We start from the raw sequence: 26,787 nt of genomic DNA, 5'->3' as shown, positions 1-26,787 counted from the left end.
TACAAAGTTGTCTTGAGGAAACCATGACGCACTCTGGGGGCTGAGCTTTCACACTGCGAGTCTGGATGTCAAAAGCAGTTGACACTTTTCTTTACGGCTCATAGAAAGTATCTCGTGCGCGCTCGGATCATCGTTTGGCCGTTCAGTGAAGAAAATGATGTTGTTCCTCGCTATCTTCTGTCTCGCCATCAGCGGGGGTCTGGGTAGGATATTATTTTGTCAACATCTCTCTCTCCTTCACTATCAGAAGTGTTTATCAGGTCAGACAGTGGCATTAACTTTGGCCAGGGAGCTTCTACAGGCGTGTGGGCAAGTGCGTCCAAATTACAGAGATTACGCTGCGTTTGAGGGCCTTAGGGGTCACAGGGAAAAAAGCAACTCGATGTAAAGTGAACATCTTTAATAGCTTGTTACCAGAGGTGGGTAGTAACTTACTTTACATGTACATTTAGACCATATCAAATAGGTTACATTAACTTCATTACATGAAGTAACTGAACTTCTCTTGGAGGAATTTCATCACACTCTACTTACTCAAGTTGGCCTATTATTTAAGTATCAAAAGGCATACTTGAGTGAGACATTTGGTTGCTTTTGGTGAATATTTGGTTGCCTTGCCTTTACATATTTCATTGCATTTATTTATTTATTTAAAAAGTGTCATCTTACAATTACATCAAAACCACCAAGCCAATACAGTATGAATGAAACGGGGCAGAGAAGAAGATTAAGTCTAATAACATATGAAAATGAATCAAAGTTGAATTCATTTAAATTTATTATAATACTTTGTGTGGTGTATTCTTTGGTAATATCAGAATTCTATTTAGTGTCGTACTACACCAATAATGAAACATAAGTCACACTTTTACACTCTGCTATTCAATTTTCAATTTTCAAGTTGAAAATATTTTAAAGTAACGTGTCACTTTCTTGAGTAAATAGATATTTCTCAATAAGATTGAGACAATTTGGATGCCACAGTGATGTCACACTTCGAAAGTGTCAGGGGAAAATTAATGGAAGTCCCTTTATCCACACACCTTAGACCTCAGTGTTTCAGTTTCCGAGTTCAGTTTCTTGATGTGTGAATGGTAAATGGACATGTAATTTCCATAATGAAATGAGGTCAAGGTTGTAAACAATAAAGTACACCTCAAAAGACCTCGGAAAAATGTGATTAGAGGCTATTTTGATCATATTATCAACCACAGACATCATTCTACTACTTAAACGTAAGGTGATTAGAATCTACAGGACTTCAAGTTCACAACATAACACTTGGTTTCAGTGTAACGTGTGCGTCGTTTAACACTTTAATGGTAACTCAGACCACTTCCCAAAGCTGAAAGAAGTTTCGAAAGTATTAGTTTTAAACTGATCTAAAGGCAGCCGTATGGTTAATATTTTTTACAATTATTATCAATGATAATACATTTAATTTATATTGCATTTTACAGTTTCAGAAATTTCTAAGTGCTACAATTACCCTGTAGTATTGCAATCACGGGAAGCTCAAACTTGAGTGTGAGTTTTGTCCGATATAAGGACCTTTGGACAAAAGGTTATTATGGCGGGTTTGTTGACCCAATACATAAAAAATGATCAACTTATCCTGATTGTTTCACTTTTCACAATTAAGAATATTGAATCTCCAACTGAGCAAGAGGCCCCTGCCCTCCATATGAAATGATGACATAAAATTCTAGAAACTATGTCAAAGCAACCGATAAATGACTCATCTCCTCTTTTTTTTCTGCAGGAGCACCAACTGCGGTGTACAATTTTGTGAAATGTAGCCCTGATGGAGACCAGGCCAACTGCATCACTCATCAAAGTGCAAAAATGGAGTGGAGTCCAGACCTACCAACAAAACTCCCAGCGGCAGAAGCCCAGTACCTGTAAGTGTCCGTGCTGTAAAGAAAAAAAAGGTCAATGCATGCATGGGCCTCAGAGTGCATTCATGTGTTTGTGAGCAAGTACATAAGTGGCAGGTACGTTTCCAAGCAAAGCCAAAATAGACAACGTGGAACGATAAAGACACTGACCTACGGGCTGAGTGCTTTGAGATAAAAGAGAGGATAAATGCATTGTCAAAGGTGTAGGCACAAAAATATACACCATTTGCATGAAATAATGAATACTCTATGATACAATCTACCAAAAAACTTTATTGTTGTCACACTTTTTGTTTCTTATGAATCTTATGACTAAAAGTAACTGTTACTGACGCAACCCACATTGCAGCACTGATCTAGCTATTTCCTCTTTAGTTTAAGTTTTAAAAAACAAACAAAATCATCCCCATTGTTTTTTAATGAACCTTTTCACCAAACTAAATGCTATTAAGCCTCTGTTATTCACACTTGAAAATATAAAAATATCGGTACATCAGTGACTGGCTGCCTGAACAGGAAGTGAAGGGGAAGTGCTCAAAGGAAGTGGCTGTGATGCCTGCTAGACTTCAGCTCCTGCTCTATTGTTTAGAAAATGTGCGCTCCCACTCAACTCCATATGAATGTGTTTTTCATTCCATACATGGCACATTTTTTTAAATTTTATTGTAGTGTTGATATTTTATCCCTTAGTCTTGTGAAGAAATGTTTTTCAATTGGACCAATACATACTTAAGACCAATGTTTGAATATAAGAACTCTCTAGTATTTGCTATTAAAAAACTGAAGCCGTGCCGAACTGTTGCAACCTTTTTCAGTTGCGACAGCATAACAACCGCCAGTATTTGTGATAAACACATGACACATTTTCTGTTCGAACTGCTGTTTTGGAGGAACTTTGAGTGTAAAATCCTGTTAATGTAGTCTCTCCATATGGAAGAATAAATGTGTAATGTTTTCAGGGAAGCTGAGCCAGTGGAAGATGAGTTTGACCTAGAGGAGGCCCTAGAGGACATGGCGGAGGAGGAGAATATGGCGGATGAGGAGGACATGGCGGATGAGGAGGATATGGCGGATGAGGAGGATATGGTGGAGGAGGAGGATTTTGTGGAGGAGGAGTCTCTGAGCCCTGAGGAGGGAGAGTCTCCTGTGGTCTATCTGTCTGAGGACGGCTCTGGAGATGAAGGCTCTGCTTTTATGGCTGATTGGGCCTCTCCTGCTGACACCGGCTCCGGAGAATTCTTGTCAAAAATCTACAAGCCAAACAAAGGTAATTAATCAAAGTCTTTATAAACAGTTTTAATAGTAGTATCCTGATCTTGATTTGTTTTCTCGTTATTATAGGTGTTCGTTATCGGTCTATCCTTGGTGAATAAAAACCAGCTGAGGACGAGATGAAGGAAAACCAATTTCTACAACTGTAAAAGACACATCGACAAGAGGAATTGACCAAAGCAAGAAGTGTTCTCGACTATGCATTTGAAGCAGACAGATGTATATATTTTGTATTCTACAATGTGATGTTGCTATAAATCAAATGTAAATTACATTCAAATGAGTGAACCAAACAGTTGGTTTTAAATAGGCACTGACTGTAGACTTTGCGCTTTCTGGAACATCCATCTACGCATTACCAAATACTTTTGGCTTTAATACATACAATACATCTTGTGCAATACATTAACAAACAGTTGTTGTTCATGCTCATGCTGTTTCCATTAGAAACCCATACAAAGTTTACCTCTGGATTTCAGATCATATTCTGTGGCCCATGGCCTTGCATTTTTGAGGGATTTGAACTTACTCAATGAGAGTGCTTTTGGAATTCTTCTGCAGATCATTGTGTGCACCCAAACACATTTACTTTGAGCTGGAGCACTAAATATGAGTGGATTATATACTTGGACTTTTATAAGAAATTCTATCTTTCTAATAAAGGATTTTTAAAGAATTATGTTATTTTGATTAATTTACAGTCAATATTACAAGCATTTACCAAACTGATTATGCGTTGTGAGAATTTAAGGTTAACCTTTTGCCAGGAACCTGTTTAAGTAACCTATAACTAAATCATATTCAAATTCAATTCAAATTCACTTTATTTATACTTCACTTACAGAGGAAGTGCCAGGTCAAATAAAAACAATACATGGACAGACATACAACACCACAATCAACATGTGTTATAATAAAAACATTAAAAAGAAAATACAGTGGGCCTGTAATAGACCAATGTCCACACAGTAATTTATTCAGCAGGCGGATGGAGGTGGGGAGGAAAGTGGAAGTTTCAGTTGGGAGGGACCTGAACCTGCGCCCTGATGGTAACAGGGCATAGTGAGTGTGCAGTGTGTGTGAGGGGTCTGTCTGTGGAGATCTGGGTGCCTAAACCCAGGACTCTGGAGTCATAGATGGTACTGAGTGGCTGCTGTTCCTGACCAAAGATTTTGTTGCTGATTTTGATTATTTTATTGAGCTTGTTGTGGTGAGTGAGAGTGATATTGACTGTGAGGATGGATTCAATGAAACATTTATAGAAAGTGGCAAGAATGGATTGGTGTACTTAGAGTTTACGGAGCTTCCGGACTTGGAATTTTTAAAGAAAATGTAACTTTCTTATAAAGGATGTTTAAAGAATTATGTTATTTCAATTAATTTACAGTCAAAACAAACTCTTTATGCTTTGTGATGCTTTAAGACCAGGAACCGTTTTAACTAGCCTGTAAATAAATAATATGTCAGCAATAGCCTACACAGTAATAAATTCCATATTATTACTGTAACTTGGGAGTAACTAAATACATGTATTTATAATACATATTTAGAATACTCATTTTAAGAAACTGCATTCTGGTAAAGTTCCACTTTCATGAACAAGACTCATGAACGCAATAACCTGTTCCGGTTCACTTAAAACTCAAAATCTCAAATTGTTGTTGTCTTTATCATCTTTTACTTTTTATTTGTTTATTTTAATCATTTTATGCATGGCCTTATAGCCTTATAGGCTAGTTCTAAAGATTTTAGAGCTTTTAAAAAAAGAAAAAAAGAAAAAAATCTAAATTCTGTGTTTATGTTTTATGTTGCACGATTCAAACCGAGAAAAAAATCTTGTTTGTGAACCTGTTCACAAACTACCAAACTAAATGGCAAAAAACATTACATTTTATCCCCATATTGCATATTATTAAGAAAGAATCAATGTTGACCTGTTTTTCCTCCTAAAATGAAATACATTTAAAACGCCACCTTATCATGTGCCAGCAGAGTTGTTGAGTTCCTTATTAATGGTAAGTAAATTAACTACCATTAATTAATTATTAGCTATTATTAACTAACTTAATTAGCCTGAACTTTACATTGTCTTATTTACTGTTTTGTTTTATTGCCTTAATGTTTGGTGCAGCCTTGTGAGGCAACTCCTGTTGTGATATTGGGCTATACAAAACTGATAGAGTATATATTATATTACAACAGGTTTTCCAACAATTGTTGTCTTATTTTTTGTAATTATACGCCATATTTATACATAAATATAAATACAATTGTGAAAGTATTCAAAGTATTCAGAGTGATTAGAAGTAACGGAATACGTGTATGTACATTTAATATTCAGTAACTAAATACAATTTAAAAGTGTTCTCCCCAATATTGTAAATTGGGGAGGAATCTGAACTGCATATCGCTGCACACATATTGTATTTTCCTTTTTTTTCATGTGTGTTTCATAGAGCAAAAGTGTATTTGGACAAACTATGCCGCAGTCTAAAACATTCTGCTTCTTTGCTTCTGATTGTCAGAGGTTGGAGCGCCCCTCACCTCTCCTGTCCTGTCCTGTGCTGTGCTGTCCTGTCCTGTGCGGTACTGTCCCGCAGAGCAGCCGGGCGGGTCACATGACACTCCTCCTGTGAGGCCAACACATCCATGGACTAGTGTAGCCCGATGTTCAGACAGCACAGGCTTCACGGAGCAGGGCTAGCTGTTAGCTTCAGCTGTCTACACGGCCGACATGGTGAGTCAAACACGGCAGACACTCCCGACACTGCGCTCAAACGCATCGGGTCACGAGTTTAGCTTTAGCGGGTTTCAACTGACAAACGGTCGTGTTTTTGTTTACATTTAGTTCAATTGACGCGTCGGGGAAGCTAACAGTTTTGACCGAAGAATTAGCTGCGAGGCCGCCTGCGATTTTTTTTTTTTTGGGACATATTTTGGACTGAGTAGAGTAACATTCACGAAATAGTGATCTGAATGTATTGCTCGTTCTTTAGTTTTATGACATTTCAGTGAGATATAAACTTGCTAGTGTTTTGTAGCTGATGTCAACTGTTGACTTGTAGATCGGAGGTTAATTCTGAAATAGTCCAGTTATATATATATCTTATTTCATTGTAATCTTTCTATTGCAATTATATAGTCCCAGATTTGTGCAACATTACACACAATTCTAACTCACAGCAGCAGCCCAAATAATCTCCTTCATGTCAACTAACCAGCGGTCGACAGTGACTTTGCTGAAATTATCACTATTCTGTATCAACACCAAGAGTCTGATATGGCTGATTTATCTATTCTGCATGTATTGTTTCATTGAGCTCATACGTTGCGTGAAATGATGATTTTATATATTCATGAAATAGCGAAGTTCATCGAGCATTGTGTGGAGTAAAAACATGTTGTCTGTTTAAATTGAGTTTGGGAACAAAAATGTTGGTATTTATCTCATGAGGTGTGGCTGTTTGTCACTTGGTCTGTATTGTAGTGGCGTTTCCCTCTTTAAAAGTTTATTTGATTTAATATTTACTGTATGATGATTTGTGCTTGTTGTTGTTCCAGAGTTTCCTTGGGGGTCTGTTTGGGCCAGTTTGTGAAATAGATGTACTCCTGAACGATGCAGAAAATAGAAAGACAGCTGAGTTGAAGACCGAGGATGGCAAAGTGGAGAAACATTACCTGTTCTATGATGGGGAGTCAGTGTCTGGCAAGGTAATTTAATGCACAAAAACAGTCTATTAAAGTGTGAAATGTTTTCCATATTTTTATCTCCTTTTTCTGTCTGTTTGTGCAGGTGAATCTGAATGTGAAGCAGGGAGGAAAACGCCTCGAGCACCAAGGCATACGGATTGAGTTTGTCGGACAGATAGGTAAGAGTGCTAAACTCTATGTAGGTGAATTTACTTTGCAGCAGAAGGTGGTCACCAGCTGTTTATGAGCAAGTTTTACTCAGATTATTGAAAGGTTTAACTAAGCATGTGGTAGTCATGTGCAGCCAGTCATGGCGCTATAGCATGACACCGGAGCTGAAAAAGCATTTCATAGAGCTGCCTCATCTACTTAGACAATGATTTCTGGTAGACACACAACATATTGGCAAATTATTGTGATCACATTATTTGGTGTTGCATTATCCACAAAGCAAGGACCTAAAATATATCGTAAAATCACTTGGGTGCCATCTGACTGGGTATCACACAGCCTAAAACAAAAACATATGTCAACTTCAAATGTGCAAACTTTAAGATTAGTAGCATTTTATCTTTGTTTTAGTCAAGATGTTGACTCAGTTTGAAGAAAAATAAAACTAACACTGATTATGTTTTATATTAAATGGGCCCCTATGTATTGAAATTGTTAGAATACAGTATCACAATGTCACTGTAATGTTATGTTCAACGATGATCGAATATCGTCGTAATCCTAAGTTCTATACATTTATACTGACATTTAATAAAGGCTCAGTGATTTACTGCTCAATGGTCACCTTTCATACATATTTTATTTCAGAGCTGTTTTCCGATAAAAGCAACACACATGAGTTTGTGGACCTGGTAAAAGAGTTGGCTCTTCCTGGAGAACTCGCCCAGAACCGGAGTTATGACTTTGAGTTCATGCAGGTTGAGAAGCCATATGAGTCCTACACAGGAGCCAACGTCAGGCTAAGGTACAGCTTTCTTTATTATTCACACGCAGCGATCTCTGTTTTGAAATGCATTGATTCATTTCCTCTCCATTTTGCTGCCGTAGGTATTTTCTCAGGGTGACCATAGTTCGCCGCCTCTCTGACCTCGTTAAGGAGTATGAGCTTATTGTCCATCAGTTAGCCACATACCCAGATGTCAACAACTCAATTAAAATGGAGGTCGGCATTGAAGACTGTCTGCACATTGAGTTTGAATACAATAAGTCAAAGTAAGTTTTCTTTCATGTGGCGGCAGCTTGAGGGAAAACTAAATGCCAGCTGATTTACATACTGGATATATGTGTCATGCATTTAGATACCACTTGAAGGATGTAATTGTTGGAAAGATCTACTTTCTGCTGGTCAGGATCAAGATTCAACACATGGAGCTACAGCTCATCAAGAAAGAGATAACAGGCATTGGTAATGGTTCATCTTTGCAATTTTGGGTTACATACTGATATACAAAACATTTATATAAACTTAACATTGTTTTCAGGGCCCAGTACCACCACAGAGACTGAAACTGTTGCCAAATATGAGATTATGGATGGTGCTCCTGTCAAAGGAGAGTCAATCCCCATCAGACTGTTTCTGGCAGGTACCGTAAACTTGTGTTCTTCTTGTATCTTCATTTTTCCGATTCTAACTTTATTTGTAAAGCACTATAAAAACAACACAGTCAACCAAACATCATCCTGTACACATATAATGTAAAAGAAGCATAACAGTACAAAGTGGACTCTCAGACAAATTTTTATTCAACATTGTCTATAAATGTTTTGTTGTACAGGATATGACCTGACACCCACTATGAGGGACGTCAATAAGAAATTTTCTGTACGATTCTTTCTCAATCTGGTCCTGGTGGATGAAGAGGATAGAAGATATTTTAAACAACAAGTACGTTTGGTTGTTGCAATAATTACAATCAACAAAAAGACAACATTTTAATTTCTACTATGTCTATCTTTAGGAAATTGTTTTGTGGAGGAAAGCTCCAGAGAAGTTGAAAAAGAGAAACTTCCACCAACGTTATGAATCTCCTGAGCCCAGAACCCAATCAGTCACTGCAGAGCAGCCAGAGATGTGAGGCTTAAAGAGACTGAAGCTGCACAGAGACACTTCCAACGTTTAAACAGGGCAGCCAGGCTGTAAGGGGCTGCCTTTCTCTAAGGACTAAGAAGATTGCTGTATACTGTACATGATTGCAAACTCAGAGACATGAGTCCCACCACCACAGCTTCTACTGTTGGCTGCTCTTCCTTGTCAAACTTTATTTTTTTCTTTCTGAAATGCACTCATACAGATGCACATGTAAGTTTACTGTTGAATGCAAAATCACTAGACATAAATGCATCAGTCACAACTACCTATGCTCTTATTTATACAAACATGGAGGCCTGCATATGTTTGAAGAGAAAAAGTTCTGAGTACTTTTTAATGGTGCAGAAAAGACTAGACCTCATCTGAGAGTTTCTGCTGTCTCTGGATCTCCCTCTGTTTTCACAATTGTGCAAATATCTTTGGCATCTCTACTCCCCTGAAAATGTGGCCGCCGGTAATTGGAACTTGTTCTGTTACCAAGACATTGGTCTCAGGTTGAAATGAAGGGTGGTTATAAGCAGTCAGGACAAAATACAATACAATTGTTTCTGAACTATTTAAGGTAAAATAAAAAGCAACTTTATTTGTCTAAAATATAATGCTGGATCAGACTAAATTCCCCTTCAATTGTTCATGTTTATTTAATATAAAAACTAGAATGATTTCTAAAGACTTTATTGTTCAGCTTATGCCACATTTAATTTTGAATATCAGTTTGTACTAAGTGTTTTCTCGGTGCAACATGTTTAGCATTTTTTGGTGAGGTTTTCTCTGATCTTTCCTGTTGAAATGATATGATGGCAGTCTTAATACAACAGGAGCAGTAACTATTACTCAAAACACCATACTCATTTAAATAAAAGAAATTATATGAATATGGCTCCAAAAGCTTTACCTGTATATCAAAAAAACTGTTTTATCCATATTAACAACAGTCAGACTTATACATTTGACTAGTAAAAAAGTTAAAAGAAAGGATGGACTCTGCGCAAACTGTGATGCATCTTTCTCTGTTTTTTAAAGCATGTGTTTGAACTGTATACTCCTGTCTAATTTGATTTATCATGGTTATGTGTAACAAATGGTTTACACTTATTAGCATTGGTCTTTACCATAAAGTCCTGACTAAGTCCCACTGTGATGCCCTGATGGGCGGTTAATGTCCTGCTTTAAAGATTTACTCACACTGTTGAAGTCACCGGCCTCCTGTGTGAATTTATGCCAAGCTAGATACAGAATGGGGCCACTTTTGCACTTTCCACTATTATAGCGATATGAAATGGGGTCGTTCTGGTAAAATACTGTTTGTTTCACAATTTGTCACTAGACATTTGTTACATTTCTCATATTTTAAATCTGTGTAACACTATATGTCAAATTAATTATCACTGTGTTAGAGGAAACAAAACTCTGTTTTAACATTGCATTGTTATGGTCTATATAAATTACCCTCGTTATCAATATAGCTTTTATCCTTTTTCTATATTGCGTAAGATGACAGAATACCTACATTTTCTGCTCAATTTATTATAATGCATGTAAATCAACAATGTGAAATGGAACCGCGTGTGTGCATTGTGCATAATAAATGTATATAGACTGAATCAAATCCAAATGATATAGATAAAAAAAACATCTTAAATAAATAGAATTTGTATAAAGAACTAATGAATACATTTATTTATATTATGACAGAAAATACAGTTGATTTGATAGATTTTGAAAGGTTCAGCTCAATCTAAAAAGTAAAGCGCCTGAGCACAAAGTGTACACTTTGTACACTTTGTGTTCAGGCGCTTTGCGGACAGCTAAACACATATTGGGTCCTGTTGCACGTTGTCATGGCAGGAAGTGAAATATTTTTGCTCGACCTCTGTCCGGTGTTCTCTGTTGCTTTTACGTAATGCCGTTACAACATCCTTCATTAAGTAATTAATATACGGCTACAGTACAAGTGATTGGAGTTCATGGCAGCTTCTGTAAACCGCTGTGTCTGCGCCTTTTCGCGGCTCCAGCGCCACATTAGCCCGCGGGCTGCCCGTATATCAGGTTGTGCACACGTGTACGCAGGATCAGCCCCTCATCTATGCTCTAGATCTGGGACTTCCACTAGAGCTTTGTCATCTGGAAACTCTTCTCCAAAGCGGCCAGACACCTCACTGTTTGTCCCGGTTACCCTAAAGGCGGAGGACTCCTCCAGAGATGGAGACGTAGGAGCAGAACTTACACAGCCCTTGGATAAAGGTGAGAATAACAACTGCACGTTTTATTTGTGCCAAATAATAAACTGTATGATATCAATGGAGGTCTGTCAAGCATACTTGAAAAAAGGTCTTAATATAATCGCAATAATGTGTGATTTTTGCAGGTGAGCTTTTGAAAGTACTAAACCGGTTCTATAAAAAGAAAGAGATGCAGAAGATGGCATCAGATAATGGCCTTGACGGTGAGTTGAATGTAAATAATCGATACTTTTAAATCAAATTCTCCACTGAGAACCTGTTGGAGGCCTTCAGTTATGTCAACAAGTGCCCAATGTTTCCTCACCATCGTCGGTATATTGTCCATTACAATCGGTGATATTGTTCATTCTCCTTACATGTTATTTACGATATAACATTTGTATAATAATCCTTGAACAAAGTAACAGTGAAGTTGAATGGGGAACTGGGCGTGGGATTAAATAAATTATCTTCTTCCCACTCCCTTTCAGGTAGAAATGGTTCATCATGTTTACATACAGTATAGGTCTACTGTACTTTCCATTGCCTGAAATAAATGAATAAATGAAAAATAAATGAAATGAAAATGTCTTCCATATCCTGGTTCAAAGCTTTGCTTTCTGCATATACAGCTCGACTCTTCCATCAAGCCTTCATCAGCTTTAGGAAGTATGTGCTGGAAATGTCAAATCTCCCTGCTGATCTGCACATCATTCTCAGCGATGTCTGCTGCGGAGCAGGTTTGTTAGTGTTTTTTAAAAGATTTTGATTAAAATTATCTATGGTGTAGGCTTGTCTACAATATGAGCTCGTATTTATTTTATGGTGTTTCCTTTCAGGACATGTAGATGACCTCTACCCATACTTGATGCGTCATGCCAGGATAATCTTCCCCATGTTGGACTGCATGGATGACCTGAGAAAGATCTCAGACCTCAGAGTCCCGGCTAACTGGTAAATTTGCCACAGATGCATTACTGAGATTAGCATCCTTTTAGGCAAGGCAAATTATTTGTACACAATTTCATGTACAAGACAACTCAGTGTGGCTCACAGCAACACCAAACAAAATAAAAAATAAATACAATGACAAGCATTAAAAGCAAATCAATCAATACAAATACACACACAAATATACACACAAATATACATATATATATACATACATACATACATACATTACTGTGTATATATATTAAAATAGTTAAATAGGTTCAATTGACAGACCTTTGCTGCATGGAACTGAAACGCAGCCTCACCTGTTTTGTGGTGGCTCTAGTAATCACCAAAAGACCCTTCTCTGAAGTTCTCAAGGCCCGAGCTGGTTCATCGGGCTGTAACATGTCAGCAATATACTTTGGTGCCTGACCATGAAGAGATTTATACACAAGCAGAGCTATTTTAAAGTCTATTCTCTGAGCGACTGGAGCACTGGGCTAATATGGTTGTATTTGCTGTTTCTGCAGCTCTCCAACAGCTCATTTAGAGAGGCAAGGGGACAGGCCGTTACAATCGTCTAACCAGCTGGAGACAGTCTCTCCAAGTCTGGTTTAGACACTGTTTTGTATATTAGCAATGTTTTTTTTAAATGGTATTAGGCCGCTGATGTAATTGTCTTAAAATGACTTAAATTGTTAAAATCCAGGTCCATGATAACCCCTAGATTTCTAAATTGATTATTTGGTTCCCGTGAAAGACTTTCAAGATGACCAATGACTAGCTCTCTGTGTGTTTGTGGGCCAAAGACAATGATCTCAGTTTTATCTGTATTTAAGTGGAGGACGTTGTTTTTTGCATCCACACACTAATCTGTTTGATACAATGACACAGTGTATCTACAGGCCCATGTTCACCTACTGTCAGTGAAACATAGATCTGAGTATCATCTGCGTAATTATGATAGGACACATTGTTACTGGATATTAATTGACCCAATGGAAGCATGTACAGATTGAACAAGAGCGGCCCCAGAATCAACCCCTGTGCATCCCCACAGGTCAGTTTCCCATCGTGACATAGTAAGTTTGTTCCTCGAGGTAGGATCTTAACCACTCGAGTGCCTTTCCAGAGATTCCCACACAGGTCTTTAACCTCTCTAGTAAGATCCCATGGTCCACTGTGCCAAATGCAGCGCTATGGTCCAGTAGAACTAAAACTGTGACCTTGCCTGCATCTGTATTTAGCCTGATATCATTTGTCACCTTGATCAAAGCCGTTTCTGTGGGAGGGTTTAAAGCCTGACTGGAACATGTCAAAAACATGATTTACAAGAAGAAATTAAGTAACCTGGCTGTAGACCACTTTCTCCAAGACTTTTCCTATAAATGGCAAATTTGATATAGGCCGATAATTGTTCATTTCTATGGCATCAAGGCCACTCCTCTTGAGCAGAGGCTTAATGACAGCTGTTTTTAGGGCCTTTGGGAAAACTCCAGTCTGGAGTGAGGTGTTAATTAAATCAGTGAGTGGTTGTGCCAAACTGCTTAGTCACAGACTTTAAAAATCTAGTGGGTAGTTCATCCAGGCTGTACTTGAGCTTAGAAAATAAATAACATTTACCACTAATATGTTGCTGAACGGTGTAAAATGTGTCAGCTCTAGGACTCCTGCTTTTTGCAAGGTTACCATTTCTATTGAAAAACTGATAGCGTTTTTAATGGCTTAGACCTTGTCACTAAAAAATGTATCAAACTCATTTCACTTGGAAATTAAGTCTTGGGGGCAATAATTCTGGGGGTTTGTGAGTCTGCAAACAGAACACGAGAGTTACCATGGCAATGTCCAATTATTTCAGAGAAATACCCTTGCTCTACACAAAGTCTGGTTGAACATGTGTAACTTTTCTTTGTAAATTTCATACTGAATCTGGAGCTTTGACTTGCGCCATGTTTGTTCGGCTCTCCGGCGCTCCTTTTTATGTTCCCTGACCGAAGCTTAATTTCTCCATGGTGCCTTTTGCATATTTTTAACCTTAATTTTAACCTTAACAGGGGCTATGGTGTCCAAGGCATTTAAAACACCTGACGTATAAGATTAACAACAAATGATCGACATTTAAACGGGGAATCTTCAAATCTAATTATATCCATAAACTGTGACCTTGTTTTGTCATTTATGAGTTATAATTTTTACCCCACACACTGATCCTCAGAAACCTTGTGTTTCAGGTACCCAGAGGCCCGAGCCATCCAGAGAAAATTAATATTTCATGCTGGTCCTACAAACAGTGGTAAAACCTACCATGCCATTCAGCGCTATCTCTCGGCCAAGTCCGGAGTGTACTGTGGTCCTTTGAAACTTTTAGCACATGAAATTTTCGAGAAGAGCAATGATGCTGTGAGCAGTGGTGCATTTTTTATTTTCAATAACTAGGAAATATTTTTAATTTGTTTATGTGTTCTTCAGGGTGTGCCATGTGACTTAGTAACGGGTGAGGAACGAACATTTGTAGATCAAGATGGTCGAGCGTCTGGTCATGTGGCCTGCACCATTGAGATGTGCAGCGTTACCACTCCGTGTAAGTCAAAATAACACATTGATGACTTCTGTTAGTTAATTGTGAAGGTGTACTGTTATGTATCGTTTGTATTCGTCTGCAGATGAGATTGCTGTCATTGACGAAATACAAATGATCAGAGATCCATCAAGAGGCTGGGCCTGGACTAGAGCTTTGCTTGGTGTGTAAAACTGGTACATTTCTGTTTTCATTATTTCGCGCATATTCATTTTTATAGAATTTGCCTTTTAATATATGTAATGCTAAAGGACTTTGTGCTGAGGAGATTCATGTTTGTGGAGAACCTGCTGCAATTGACTTTGTGAGAGAACTTATGTTTACCACTGGAGAAGAGGTGGAGGTGAGGTTTTACACAATTACAACCTTGTTGTTTCTGTATGTACCTTTTGTCTTTTTATTTTTTAACCTTTGCTGCTTTGTTGTATTTAGGTGCGAAGGTATCAGCGTCTGACTCCTTTCTCAATCCTGGACCAAGCTCTAGATTCTTTAGACAATTTGAGGCCTGGAGACTGTATTGTTTGCTTCAGTAAAAATGATATCTACTCCATAAGTAGACAGATAGAAGCCCGAGGACTTGAATGTGCCGTCATTTATGGGAGCCTCCCTCCAGGTGATGGCTTTGGCTTTTGTGCTTTAATTAGATGTTCATATGTAGTAGTTGAAGACTGAACTTATTCTTTGTATTTCAGGTACTAAGCTTTCCCAGGCAAAAAAATTCAATGACCCAGATGACCCTTGTAAGATACTGGTCGCTACGGATGCTATTGGCATGGGACTTAATCTGTATGTGTTAATCATCATTATGCTGCAGTGGAAGTCTATATGTTTTATTTTAACTTTTTCTATACATCTTAATTTTTAGGAGTATCAAACGTATTATCTTCAACACCTTAGTCAAGCCAAATGTGAATGAAAAAGGAGAAAAACACATGGAGACTATCAGCACTTCACAGGCTCTCCAGATCAGTGGTCGAGCTGGCAGGTCAGCCCAACGAGCCTCTTAAAGGAATAGGCCACCGTTTTTACATACTAAGATATGTTCTTACCTCACTTTAGACGTGTTAATATATCCCCGTCTGGTCTTTGTCCGTGCGCTCTGCCAGGCAAACGGAGCACATACGCAGCCTCTCCCACATGTCACATAGCTCCGAAAAAGCTCACGATAGAAGCTACCAAGCTCTTCCACGTGTTCCCTATTTAAATAAAGTTACGTGAAGTGTTTTCATGCGAAGTATATTTACACAGAAATGTAACATGTCGATTTTATAAGCAAATAAAAAGGGGGACTATATTGTGAGGCGTAATGATACAGGAGCACAACATCCGCGCAGTAACTCCTAAAGACTTCCCCCGCTCACTTCCGTCAATAACCTTTAGGAGTTACTGCGCGGACGTTTTACTCCTCGTATCATTACGCCTTACAATATAGTCCCCCTTTTTATTTGCTTATAAAATCGACACGTTACATTTCTGTGTAAATATACTTCGCATGAAAACACTTCACGTAACTCTATTTAAATAGGGAACACGTGGAAGAGCTTGGTAGCTTCTATCGTGAGCTTTTTTGGAGCTATGTGACATGTGGGAGAGGCTGCGTATGTGCTCCGTTTGCCTGGCAGAGCGCACGGACAAAGACCAGACGGGGATATATTAACTCGACTAAAGTGAGGTAAGAACATATTTTAGTATGTAAAAACGGTGGCCTATTCCTTTAAGTAACATAAGATAAAACAAAAAACTCTTATGAATAAATATTGGCATCCTTTGATGTGTTTTAGGTACTCATCAAAGTTTAAAGAGGGAGAAGTAACTACAATGCACAAAGATGATCTTCCCGTTTTAAAGGAAATCCTCAGTCAATCTGTGGAACCTATAGAGGTGACGTCCCATATTTAACTTTAATTATTGCATATTTTACTTAATTTGCTTGATTCTTTGTAATGAACTCTACTCTGAATCTTGTTTTTTCCTGTTAAAGACAGCAGGTCTGCATCCCACTGCTGAACAGATTGAGATGTTTGCTTACCACCTGCCCGATGCAACACTATCTAACCTAGTTGTGAGTGTTCCCAGTCATTATTTCATCTTCAAACTCAAATCGTTTTACAAAGTTGAATGTCTTTTTTTTTTGCCTATAGGATATTTTTGTAAGCCTCTCTCAAGTGGACGGCCTGTATTTTGTCTGCAACATCGACGACTTTAAGTTTTTGGCCGATATGATACAGCACATCCCTTTAAATCTGAGGTCTCGCTATGTGTTCTGCACTGCTCCGATCAACAAGAAGCAGCCTTTTGTTTGTACTTCTTTTCTAAAGGTGAAAGAATCACTTGTGCATGGTTTAAAATATGTTTGAGTAGAAATACAATAGGTAGTTGTTGTTGTTTTTTTTGTCTTGATACTTATGTGTATTTTTATTTTTTTTAGTTTGCTCGACAGTTCAGCCGAGATGAGCCGCTGACATTCGAATGGGTCTCTCGCCATATTGGCTGGCCTTCATCTGCACCAAAAAACATAAAAGATTTGGTGCACTTAGAAGCAGTTCATGATGTGTTAGATCTTTACCTCTGGCTTAGGTATGTTATAAACATGTAGCATAGGTTCACTGTCCTGATTTTATAGAAACTACCTATAGGACGCACCTAAACAATGCTTTTCGTATCTTTCACAGTTATCGATTTATGGACATGTTTCCGGACACAATATTAATACGACAAATCCAGAAAGAGCTCGATCAAATAATTCAAGAAGGCGTCAGAAACATCACTCGTCTCATCAGAGCAACAGACACTAGTATCACCGACCCACTCCAATCACATGGCAAACCTGAGCTATCAGCAGCCAGCAGTTCTGCTCCATCCCGAGCAAGGAGAGTGCAGGGAGGCAGTGGAGCTGTGGGGGACAACTCTCTGACCAGCCGCCTGGTCAGGGATGGTCTATTGACTCCTGATATGATTCGACAGCTGCAGAGAGAGTGGTCCAGGGAGACAGATACTACAAAACAGAGTTCTCCGAGAGCAAACTATTATGACGACGCGGGAAAACGAGGGAAAAGAAAGAAGTAGTGACACTGAATACTCTGGTCATCGTGTGTGCCTGAAGAAATATCTTTTTGCTTGTGTAATGTTGAAAATGCTGAAAATTATGAAGGGTCAAACTCCACTACTAAGCAAATAAAACAGAAGAATTTTTTTTTTTTGGTGAAAATGGGGCAGGTATGACTTCATAGGTAACAGCATATGTCCAAAAAATGTATTCTGCTATAAACTGAAGAGAATTACAAGCAAATAAATATTTTTAAATATAGTATATACTGTATATAGAATCATTTTTTTGTGTGTGTTAGGTGATGTTTTTATTATTTTGTACATAGCATGAGAGGGTAAAAGATCAGAAAGTGGGAGAAGAGGGCGTTGCTTTTGTTAATCATTGAGTGGGTTCAGAGATTACCCTGAGTAGACAGTTTTCTCGGGGGGGACAAAACAACACAACATGAGTGTTGATTTCCTTGTGTCTTTAAAGAAGCATGTTGGCTGCACAGTTAATATCATTCATCTTCTCCAAATCTAAGGAGGACCCCACAAGAAAGGTAAGATTGTTTTTTGACATTTGGTGCATGACCTTAAATATAGGTATAACATGAATTTGCAACAAAAAGCAATATTATGCCTGACAAAAACACTGATTTTAGATGTTTGAGATCACTAGACATATTTGACTCGCTAACATGATTTTTGCGTTCACTATCTTAAGACAATGCATCAGTTTTATACACAGTAAAGCTTTTCTGGTCACTTAAAGATGCATTACATGGCCATTATTCATTCATTCACTCTCAGTGCTCGTGATATTGCAGCCACTGCTGCCTTGAGGTAGACTGCGAGACTCCCAATCTGCCCCATGAACCCCTCTCGCCATCACCAACCATTTACTTACACACACATTGCATTCATACATAGGCCTGGTGGGTGCAGTGTCTTGCCCAAGGACATAATAGCAGGCCACCCTTTCAGGTTTAAGACGTCCCGTTCATCTCAAATATAAAGGAACAAGTGATTAAATAATCCAATCAGACACATGCAAATGATCTTTAAACTTTCTTGAATAATAATAATGTTCTGAATACTCATGATTATTGTTTTTCTAGGTGGACGAGTTTCTTCAGGCTTTGTGTTTGCGTGATGACCAGCTGGAGGATGTCTCTGCCCTGTTTCAGGTTGAAATGAAAAAGGGGCTTTCGCTGAAAAGCAGAGCGGCAGCTGCTGTGAAGATGCTGCCAACACATGTGTGCTCCACCTCCAACGGCTCAGGTCTCGCTTCAGCCACTTTACACTTTATGAGTTCATTCATCATTAATCACACACAATTAGAAAAGTATCCTCTATATTAAGACGTCAATGATTGTGGACATCTTTTTCTCCAGACAAAGGAAAGTTTTTGGCCTTGGAGTTGTGCGAGTCAAATTTTAAGGTGCAACTGATTAAACTTGGAGACGATTTAAAAAGTAGAAAGGTGCAAATTCAGGAGAAAATCTTTCCAATTCAGAGGGAGCTGAATGGAAGAGCAGACGAGGTAAGTGATGAGAAGCATTAAACAATCGAGCAAAGCATAGAGAGTAATGTGTTTGTTTTATTTATAGCTATTTGACTATGTATCAAGATCCTTAAAGCACTTTATGCATGAGAAACACATGAGTTTAAAGAGTCAACAGCCTGTGGCGTTAACTTTCGCTTTTCCCTGTGAACAACCTGCTTTACACCAAGTAAGACTCTTATTCATTCATACATCTCAAGGATAAGAAACATTTATTAATGCTTTTTCCCCCAACTCTTCAATATTCCATATGATCTACTTGTTCTCCACAGGGACTTTTATTAAACTGGACAAAAAATGTCCGGACATCTGGTCTTCAAGGGAGAGATGTTGTTCATGCTCTAAAAGCAGCCAGTGAAAGAATCAGAGTAAGTCATGTTCTACATATTTGTCTTTGTGCTAGATTCACTTGCAGTGAGGCAGTAAACACACATTCATGAAGTATCTATAAGAACAACTTTAAATAGTCCTTAAACTGTTTTAAAGCTTGTGTTGACAATGACGATGTCTGGTTCCCAGCAAAGTCAGTCAAAAGTGCTTTAAACAACATTTTGGCTGGGTGGACAAGACATATTGATTATTGGGTCAACGCAACAACAGCCCAGCCAATAGAGTGGTCGTCTTATCACCATAGTCCATTATCTTTTCACTCTATAGCTGTCCAAAAGTCCCAAAGTTCAGAGTGTCGTTGCCCCTTTATAGATCCAAAGATCCCACATGGCCCCCAAACAACAAGAAGTCTCTATATGCACAGTAAAATGTATTGTTTCTGTAATTATACATTTACGTACATGCTTTACTTTAGTGACCTGTGAGGGCCGCACTGTGGGAAACATTGCTCTAATAGTCTCACTGTCATAGTCAGATACTTGTAGAGCTGGGATTTTCAACTGTCTACTTGTTCTCATTATGATTAAGTGCATTTTTCTTTTAATAAATAGTAATGTCCATTTCAGGGAATGGACATAGATATTGTGGCTTTGGTGAATGACTCTGTTGCGACCATGATGACTGGTCGGTTTGATGACCAGAAGTGTGAAGTTGGACTCATAATTGGTGACTTATTTTGTGTTAACTGTACTGTGTCTGTCTGTGTATGATTTTCTTGTCAGTGTCTTGTGTTAATCCTGTGTTCATAGGCACAGGCACCAACGCGTGTTACATGGAGGAGCTGCGCCACATTGACTTAGTGGAGGGAGACGAGGGACAAATGTGCGTCAACACGGAGTGGGGGGCGTTTGGAGATGACGGAGCTTTGGATGAATACATTACAGAGTTCGACAGAGAAATCGATGCTGCATCAAACAACCCCGGCAAACAAATGTAACAAAGCAGTCTCAAAAGCATCCAGCGTGATGCACCTCGATGCAGAATCATGTTTGTTTTCTTCTATTTTACGACACACGCATAGCTTTGAGAAGATGGTCAGCAGTATGTACCTGGGGGAGCTGGTGAGACTAGCTCTGTTAAAGATGGCCAAACAAGGACTTCTGTTTCAGGGATGTGTGCCCAACGCTCTGAAAACCAAAGGGAGAATCACATTGACTCATGTAGCTGCCATAGAAGAGTAAGTACTTTGGAACTTTCTGTCTGTAAAGATGGAAAAAAGGAATACAGTGGGTTTAGGTTTTTATACTTCAATTATTTATATTTATTTGGTCGCATACTGGAGCTAATATCATATACATTTATTTTCTATCAGTTTAAAGTATACTGCAATTTCGATCCCCAGCTCCTGATGGTGCCCACTGTTGTTGTGTCGTTGTGTCCTTGGGCAAAACACTTCACCCACCTTGCCTCCAGTGTCTGCGTATGAATGAGAGAGTGAATGGGTGACTGGTTCCTTACTGTACAGTGCTTTTGGCCTGATAAAGGTAGAAAAGCTCTATATAAGTTGAGTCCATTTACCATTTACAGTGTTATAATTATAGGACGGATTTTTCAAAAGATAGTTCTGTATTAAAAAAAGAAAGTTTTGGAAAAGAGGCAGATGCAAATTTCACTATGAGACCCATCTGCAGAGCCATTTCATTGCTTTCATTCATAGCTGTGCTGTTTATGAACGATCAAAAATGAGTAGGTCTGCAATAAATCCTATTCATTGCACTTGAGACAGAAATGCACAGCGTCTATACAAGTGTATTTGTGAATATTTTCAGTATCAGACTTCAACATTACCATGTGAGATTAAATAGTATGAATAACATATGTATAAATAGATAAAAGAGTATAAATACCTCCTACACCCACTGTGTGTCCCCATAGTGATCAAGACGGCCTTCAAAACACCAGAGACATCCTTGTGGGACTGAACATAGTGCCTTCAGATGCAGACTGCGTTGCTGTCCAGCGTGTGAGCACAGTAATATCTCACAGGTCCTCTGGTCTCGTTGCTGCATGTCTGTCAGCTATATTATCTCGAATAAAACAAAACAGAAAAGCAATACGCTTTACTGTAGCTGTGGATGGTGAGCTGTACAAGAAGCACCCACAGTAAGTTTGTTTCAATTTGCATTTTTATAGTTTACTCACTGTCAAGTCTGTGCGTAAAATCAATCAATTATTTATTTTCAATATGACTTACACTATTTTGGTATAAACCATAGAAAACACATTCTAGTTTTGAGTTAATATTCCCACAATGAAAAGAAAACAAACCTCTTAGGACCAATTCAAATGCAGGATATTTTAATTTCAAATTTCCTTCTCCAGCAGTTTCTTTGATAAACCACTAGAGGTCACTTCATGCTTACCTTTATCTATTCCTTTCAGATACTCCAAACACCTCCAGAGAACAGTGCAGAGGTTGATTCCTGAGTGCCGTGTAAGGTTTACCACATCCCCCTGTGGCACTGCGACGGGAGCTGCTTTGATCACTGCGGCAGCGAAACAAATGGCATGGAAAAGGCAACAGGTTAGGCTTTATTTTTGCAATACATTCATATGCTGTTGACCCAGAGTAGAGCGGGAAAGGTCTCAAAAAGCCTGTTCATTTGTGCCCCGCCACTGTCGTGACAAGGCGGATGAAGTGTCTTGCCCAAGGACTCGAAAATAGTATGACCAGAGCTGCTTAGCCTTTGGTTTGTCAAAGATTCTGCCACTGAGCCAGTACCTCAGTTTTATATTGTGCCTCTTTTACAGGTGGATGAAACACTTAGTCTGTTTAAACTCAGTGAAGAGCAGCTTTTTCTGGTGAAGTCCAGGATGAGGGCGGGGCTTAAGGCAGGTCTCTCCCAACAACAAGAGCCTGAGATGAAGATGCTGCCATCATACGTCTATCATGTACCTAATGGCACTGGTAAGACAGTCACAAATCGAACGTGTATTGAGTAGTTTGCAAACACATTCAATATCAACTTTAACTTTTGAAGAGTCTGGCCACTATCTTGTTTTGGAGCTGGAAGGAACACGTTTCAGAGCTGTCCTGTTAAACATCAGAAATGGTCTTCTACATCACACAAACCTTCACCACAAGATCTATGAACTACAACCGGAGCTAATGCACAGGCATGGAGAGGAGGTTAGACCCTTATCAATAAAGATGGTACACATTCTATTTATCATTGATGGAAATGTTTGTTTGTGTCCATGCAGTTTTTTGATCATGTTGCACAATGCATTTCCGACTTTTTGGATTATGTCGGCATGAAAAGCTCACGTCTCCCAGCGGCCCTTACAGTCTCTTTTCCGTGTGAGCAAACAGCAATTGACAAGGTGAGAACAATTTTAGTGTACGGCTATCAACAACAGACCTAAATGACTTAAATTTTTAGAGCCTGCTACTGCTCCTACATAGAAAGTCTTCTCACTTTTTCTTTTATCTGTTGGTTTGGTTTGTATATTTCTGAGAGACAAAAACAACTTGAACAGAATTGTGAATGTGTGTTCCAAAATCATCGGTTCGAGGTCAGATAGATCTGACCTCCCTCTGGAAGAGTCGGGTCACTAAGAAGGCTGGTCAGGTCATAGACTTAGATCAGAGGCACATAATGCCACCTTATCCAATGGGCTAGCAGGGGCTGTAGCCCAGGGGCCTACCATAGTCAAAGGGCCTATCGGAAATAAAGGAGAAAAAAAGCTGATTTGTTGATTTTCATGTCAATCACTTCACTTTGCGGCATGACTAACCACATACAGTACCTACCTGGCCCAGAGGGATGCATGTAGGAGTAACTGGGTTAGGGTTTTTGCGGGATTTAGGGTTAGGGTTTGTGCTGAGGTGGGGTGGGGTTCTACAATTCTGTTTAAGCCCCAGGGCCTATGGGTACATTCAGGTGGGCCTGGGCACATTCTGTCGTCATGTTTCAGATTAATGCCCTCTGGCTGCCGTTTCTACTTGAATGTGAGCCGAACAAATCGTTTGAGTTTGTGTTTTTACTTTGTCTTGCTGAATCTTTGTGAACTTGTTGTGGCACATACTTCAAATGTTTGTTCTGTGTGTATGTATGGCCGGGTTGCTGCTGCAAGAAGTTTTCTCATTCTCATTCATAAATTATGCCAAACCTGGGTGTAAACCATGTCAAAAACAGAAAAAAAAACTGCTACCTTAAATTACTGACTAACATGGCAGAGTATCACCTGAAGAAGTGCAAACAGTGGTACATGTACTGTCATAAAGTCCTCAAAGATTTGTAAAAGAAATGATTGTAACATTGACTTTATTTCAGGGAACTTTGTTGAGCTGGACCAAGTGTGTGAAGGCCACAGACTGTGAGGGTCAGGACATTGTCACCATGCTGAGAGAGGCCATCCAGAGACACGCTGTGAGTCACACAACAATGTTTAGTCAAAGATGTGGGACTTCATATCCACTTTATGACTTTGTTCTTTTTTTTCTTCATGCAGACATTTGACCTGGACATTGTGGCAGTTGTGAACGATGCAGTGGGGACAATGGTAGCCTCTGCTGTTGACAATCCCCAGTGTGAAGTTGGACTGATTGTTGGTAAAGCAAAGACCTTTTTGTCGTGTTTGTTTTATGAGGTTTTGAGAGCTAAATAGGCATTGTGTATGTTTAAGGATCTGGGGTCAATGTTTGTTACATGGAGGAGTTGAGGAATATTAAAAATGCAGCTATAAAGGAAGACTCCACAGAAAATAAAGAGGTAATGGGAATTACATGTTTAAAGGTTGTGCTGTGATGCTTTATACTCTTTGTGGCACTTTACAGGCTGGAATGACATGTGCAATAGGAGCAGAGAGAGGCACTCGTAAGCAGAGGATGTGTATCAACACCGAGTGTGGACGACTTGGGGATAACGGCTCCCTGGATGACATTATAACACCTTATGACATTCAAGTGGACTTAAACTCACTGCACCCTGGGAAACAAAGGTAAAAACTATATCAGTTACTCGTGTCGAATCGACATGGTGTTTAAGCAAATCAGAAAGTATTGGAAGGATAAGTAATACCCTTTGGCTAGTGTACAGTTCTCCTAGATATGTTTAAATTGTGCACTTTCAATTGGATCTTGATTTAAAGGGGCTAGTAGATGCAACTTCGTGATTTTATACTCACTACTGCCATCTCAGGCCTTATGCGTAACTGCAGCTTCTGTATTAAACTCGCATGACAGCATTTCAGACCTAATTAACACCTTTTTGAGTGACAGTGCAGGATTTTAGAGGCAGTTGTGGCTAATAGGTCTGGGCTCATTCTACACATTAGGACATGGCTGGAACATGTGGGGGGAGGAAAATACATCATTTTAACATTTTTAAACTCCCTTTAAATTAACGGATAATGATAAATCGCATGACAATCGCACTTCTTCTGAAATTGTGCCCTAATACGAAGCTTGGACTTGATGCAAATGAAAAATGAATGCATGAATGTGCTCCAGATTTGAGAAGTTAACTAGTGGGTTGTTCCTGGGAGAGGTCATCCGTCAGGTCCTGCTGGATTTAACCAGGAGTGAGTTGCTCTTTAAAGGTCACGAGGACATTGCTTTGAAAACTCCCGGATTATTTCACATGGACTATCTATTGCAAATAGAAAGGTAAAAACTCTTGAAATTTTGCTGAAAGGTTTACTCAAATTTAAGAAATCAATGAATCAAGATAAATGCAATGTGTGATGCCCCCAGTGGTCATGTTGGGATACAACAGCTAAGATCCATTCTCCAAAAGCTGGGACTGGAGAGCACCTGTGATGACAGCGTCATTGTAAAAGAGGTGAGTCAGACAAGCCTTACTGCACGGTCACTGTAGTAAAAGATGTTTTAAAGAAGAAAAAAAAAGCATAAGGAACACATTTTATTACTTTATATAATCAACCTTTGGCTTTATAAAACAATGCTGACCATCAAATGAATGTAAAGTTTACAATTTCAGATATGGACACAGTAAAAATGTGCAGCCTTGGTTTCTGTTGTAACTTGTGTTCTTGCAAGACCTTTATTGGCCTTATCGCATTGGCAAACAATGGCCGCAACAGTTTCCTGAAATCATGAAACTAGCTTTCATTTTGGGCAGGTGTGTTGTGCCGTGTCACGTCGAGCGGCGCAACTCTGTGGAGCGGTGGTAGCTGCTGTCGTTGATAAAGTGAGAGAGACTCAAGGACTTGAGCATTTAGACGTTTCTGTGGCTGTGGATGGAGAACTTTACAAACTACATCCTCAGTGAGTTTTAATGTTACAACAGGTAATATCTTACCAAAAACTAAAGGAGCAATCAATGTTTCTGCTTTCATAGTTTCTCTAGAATCCTCAAAGAGACAACCAAAAGCCTCGCCCTTCAATGTACAGTGACCTTCCTGACGTCAGAGGACGGCAGTGGGAAAGGAGCTGCTCTCATTGCAGCAGCAGCAGCAGCAGCAAACAGACAGAAGCATTGACACACAAAGAACACAGGCAAAGAAAAAAAAAGAAAAAGGTCAATGACAATTATGAATAGGTTTGTCTATAATATAAATACTATTTAATGGGACATTACTTTACTTAATGTTTGATTTGGTGGAGGCTATGAGGAGGAGAGGAATGTGGCTGACTGTTTTTCTAAACAATTAAAGCTCTGTTCATTTGTGGCTTGTGGTTGCCGTCTCTCTTTGTGAATCAACCATCCAGCATGGTAGTCCAGCGGTTCACAGCTCTAAGGTCCCAGGTTAGATCCCCTGTGTGGTTTACATGCTCTCCGGTTTCCTCTACCACCAAAAACATATACAATAGTCCAGAATTAATGTAGTGTGTGAGTGAGTGGTTGGTGGTGGTCGGAGGGGCTGATGGCACAGTCTGGTGGCCTCGTTCTGTCATTCTACCCCAGGGCAGCTGTGGCTACAATAGTATCTTACCAACACCGAGTCTGAATTAATAATGACGACAGTGAAGAGCTTAAAGAAACTTGTAAAGCACAATACAAATGTAAGTTATAAGATATTATTATTATTATTACTTTGGTCTTACTTTCACTGACTTTGGGTTGGACTGTGATACAACTTAACCCAAAAACAGGAACAAAAATTATAAACAATTAATTATTTGCAAAGAAGTTATCTGT

The 26,787-nt window shown here is 39.0% G+C and overlaps 4 protein-coding genes across 5 annotated transcripts; all 4 read left to right on the top strand.

The window, feature by feature from the left end:
- Positions 1-29: 29 nt before the first annotated feature.
- srgn (serglycin) lies at positions 30-3,367 on the top strand. Of its 2 annotated transcripts, XM_079555797.1 has the most exons (5): positions 30-203; positions 1,763-1,901; positions 2,858-2,898; positions 2,938-3,165; positions 3,240-3,367. In XM_079555797.1, exons 1-5 carry the CDS (start codon positions 155-157, stop codon positions 3,269-3,271), a joined length of 489 nt encoding a protein of 162 aa, XP_079411923.1. In that variant the 5' UTR covers positions 30-154; the 3' UTR covers positions 3,272-3,367. The 2 variants fall into 2 exon arrangements, with proteins under 2 accessions (XP_079411923.1, XP_079411922.1); XM_079555796.1 differs by having other exon boundaries at positions 2,858-3,165.
- A 2,394-nt stretch (positions 3,368-5,761) lies between these two features.
- vps26a (VPS26, retromer complex component A) lies at positions 5,762-9,236 on the top strand. The gene is made up of 9 exons (XM_079555963.1): positions 5,762-5,907; positions 6,732-6,881; positions 6,964-7,039; positions 7,680-7,836; positions 7,920-8,084; positions 8,171-8,277; positions 8,354-8,455; positions 8,648-8,757; positions 8,831-9,236. The coding sequence occupies exons 1-9, from the start codon at positions 5,905-5,907 to the stop codon at positions 8,945-8,947; spliced, it is 987 nt and encodes a 328-aa protein (XP_079412089.1). The 5' UTR covers positions 5,762-5,904; the 3' UTR covers positions 8,948-9,236.
- A 1,565-nt stretch (positions 9,237-10,801) lies between these two features.
- supv3l1 (SUV3-like helicase) lies at positions 10,802-17,879 on the top strand. Its single transcript, XM_079555728.1, has 16 exons — positions 10,802-11,205; positions 11,330-11,407; positions 11,816-11,923; positions 12,023-12,137; positions 14,351-14,519; positions 14,589-14,700; positions 14,783-14,860; positions 14,949-15,040; positions 15,130-15,310; positions 15,390-15,483; positions 15,563-15,682; positions 16,479-16,578; positions 16,679-16,759; positions 16,839-17,015; positions 17,126-17,274; positions 17,370-17,879. The coding sequence occupies exons 1-16, from the start codon at positions 10,929-10,931 to the stop codon at positions 17,761-17,763; spliced, it is 2,325 nt and encodes a 774-aa protein (XP_079411854.1). The 5' UTR covers positions 10,802-10,928; the 3' UTR covers positions 17,764-17,879.
- A 345-nt stretch (positions 17,880-18,224) lies between these two features.
- LOC306961652 (hexokinase HKDC1-like) lies at positions 18,225-26,128 on the top strand (the record flags this gene model as incomplete). The annotated part of the gene is made up of 19 exons (XM_079554497.1): positions 18,225-18,287; positions 18,846-19,008; positions 19,122-19,270; positions 19,564-19,659; positions 20,248-20,347; positions 20,431-20,614; positions 20,703-20,858; positions 21,557-21,784; positions 22,064-22,115; positions 22,433-22,573; positions 22,886-23,005; positions 23,959-24,054; positions 24,137-24,236; positions 24,311-24,396; positions 24,462-24,625; positions 25,137-25,292; positions 25,380-25,467; positions 25,768-25,913; positions 25,987-26,128. 19 exons carry the CDS (start codon positions 18,225-18,227, stop codon positions 26,126-26,128), a joined length of 2,430 nt encoding a protein of 809 aa, XP_079410623.1.
- Positions 26,129-26,787: the final 659 nt, after the last annotated feature.

This window comes from Gobius niger (assembly GCF_951799975.1).
Source record: "Gobius niger genome assembly, chromosome: 4".
Taxonomy (NCBI): domain Eukaryota; kingdom Metazoa; phylum Chordata; class Actinopteri; order Gobiiformes; family Gobiidae; genus Gobius; species Gobius niger.
The sequence above is the reverse complement of the archived record's forward strand: the minus strand, read 5'-3'. Positions and strand labels throughout refer to the sequence as shown.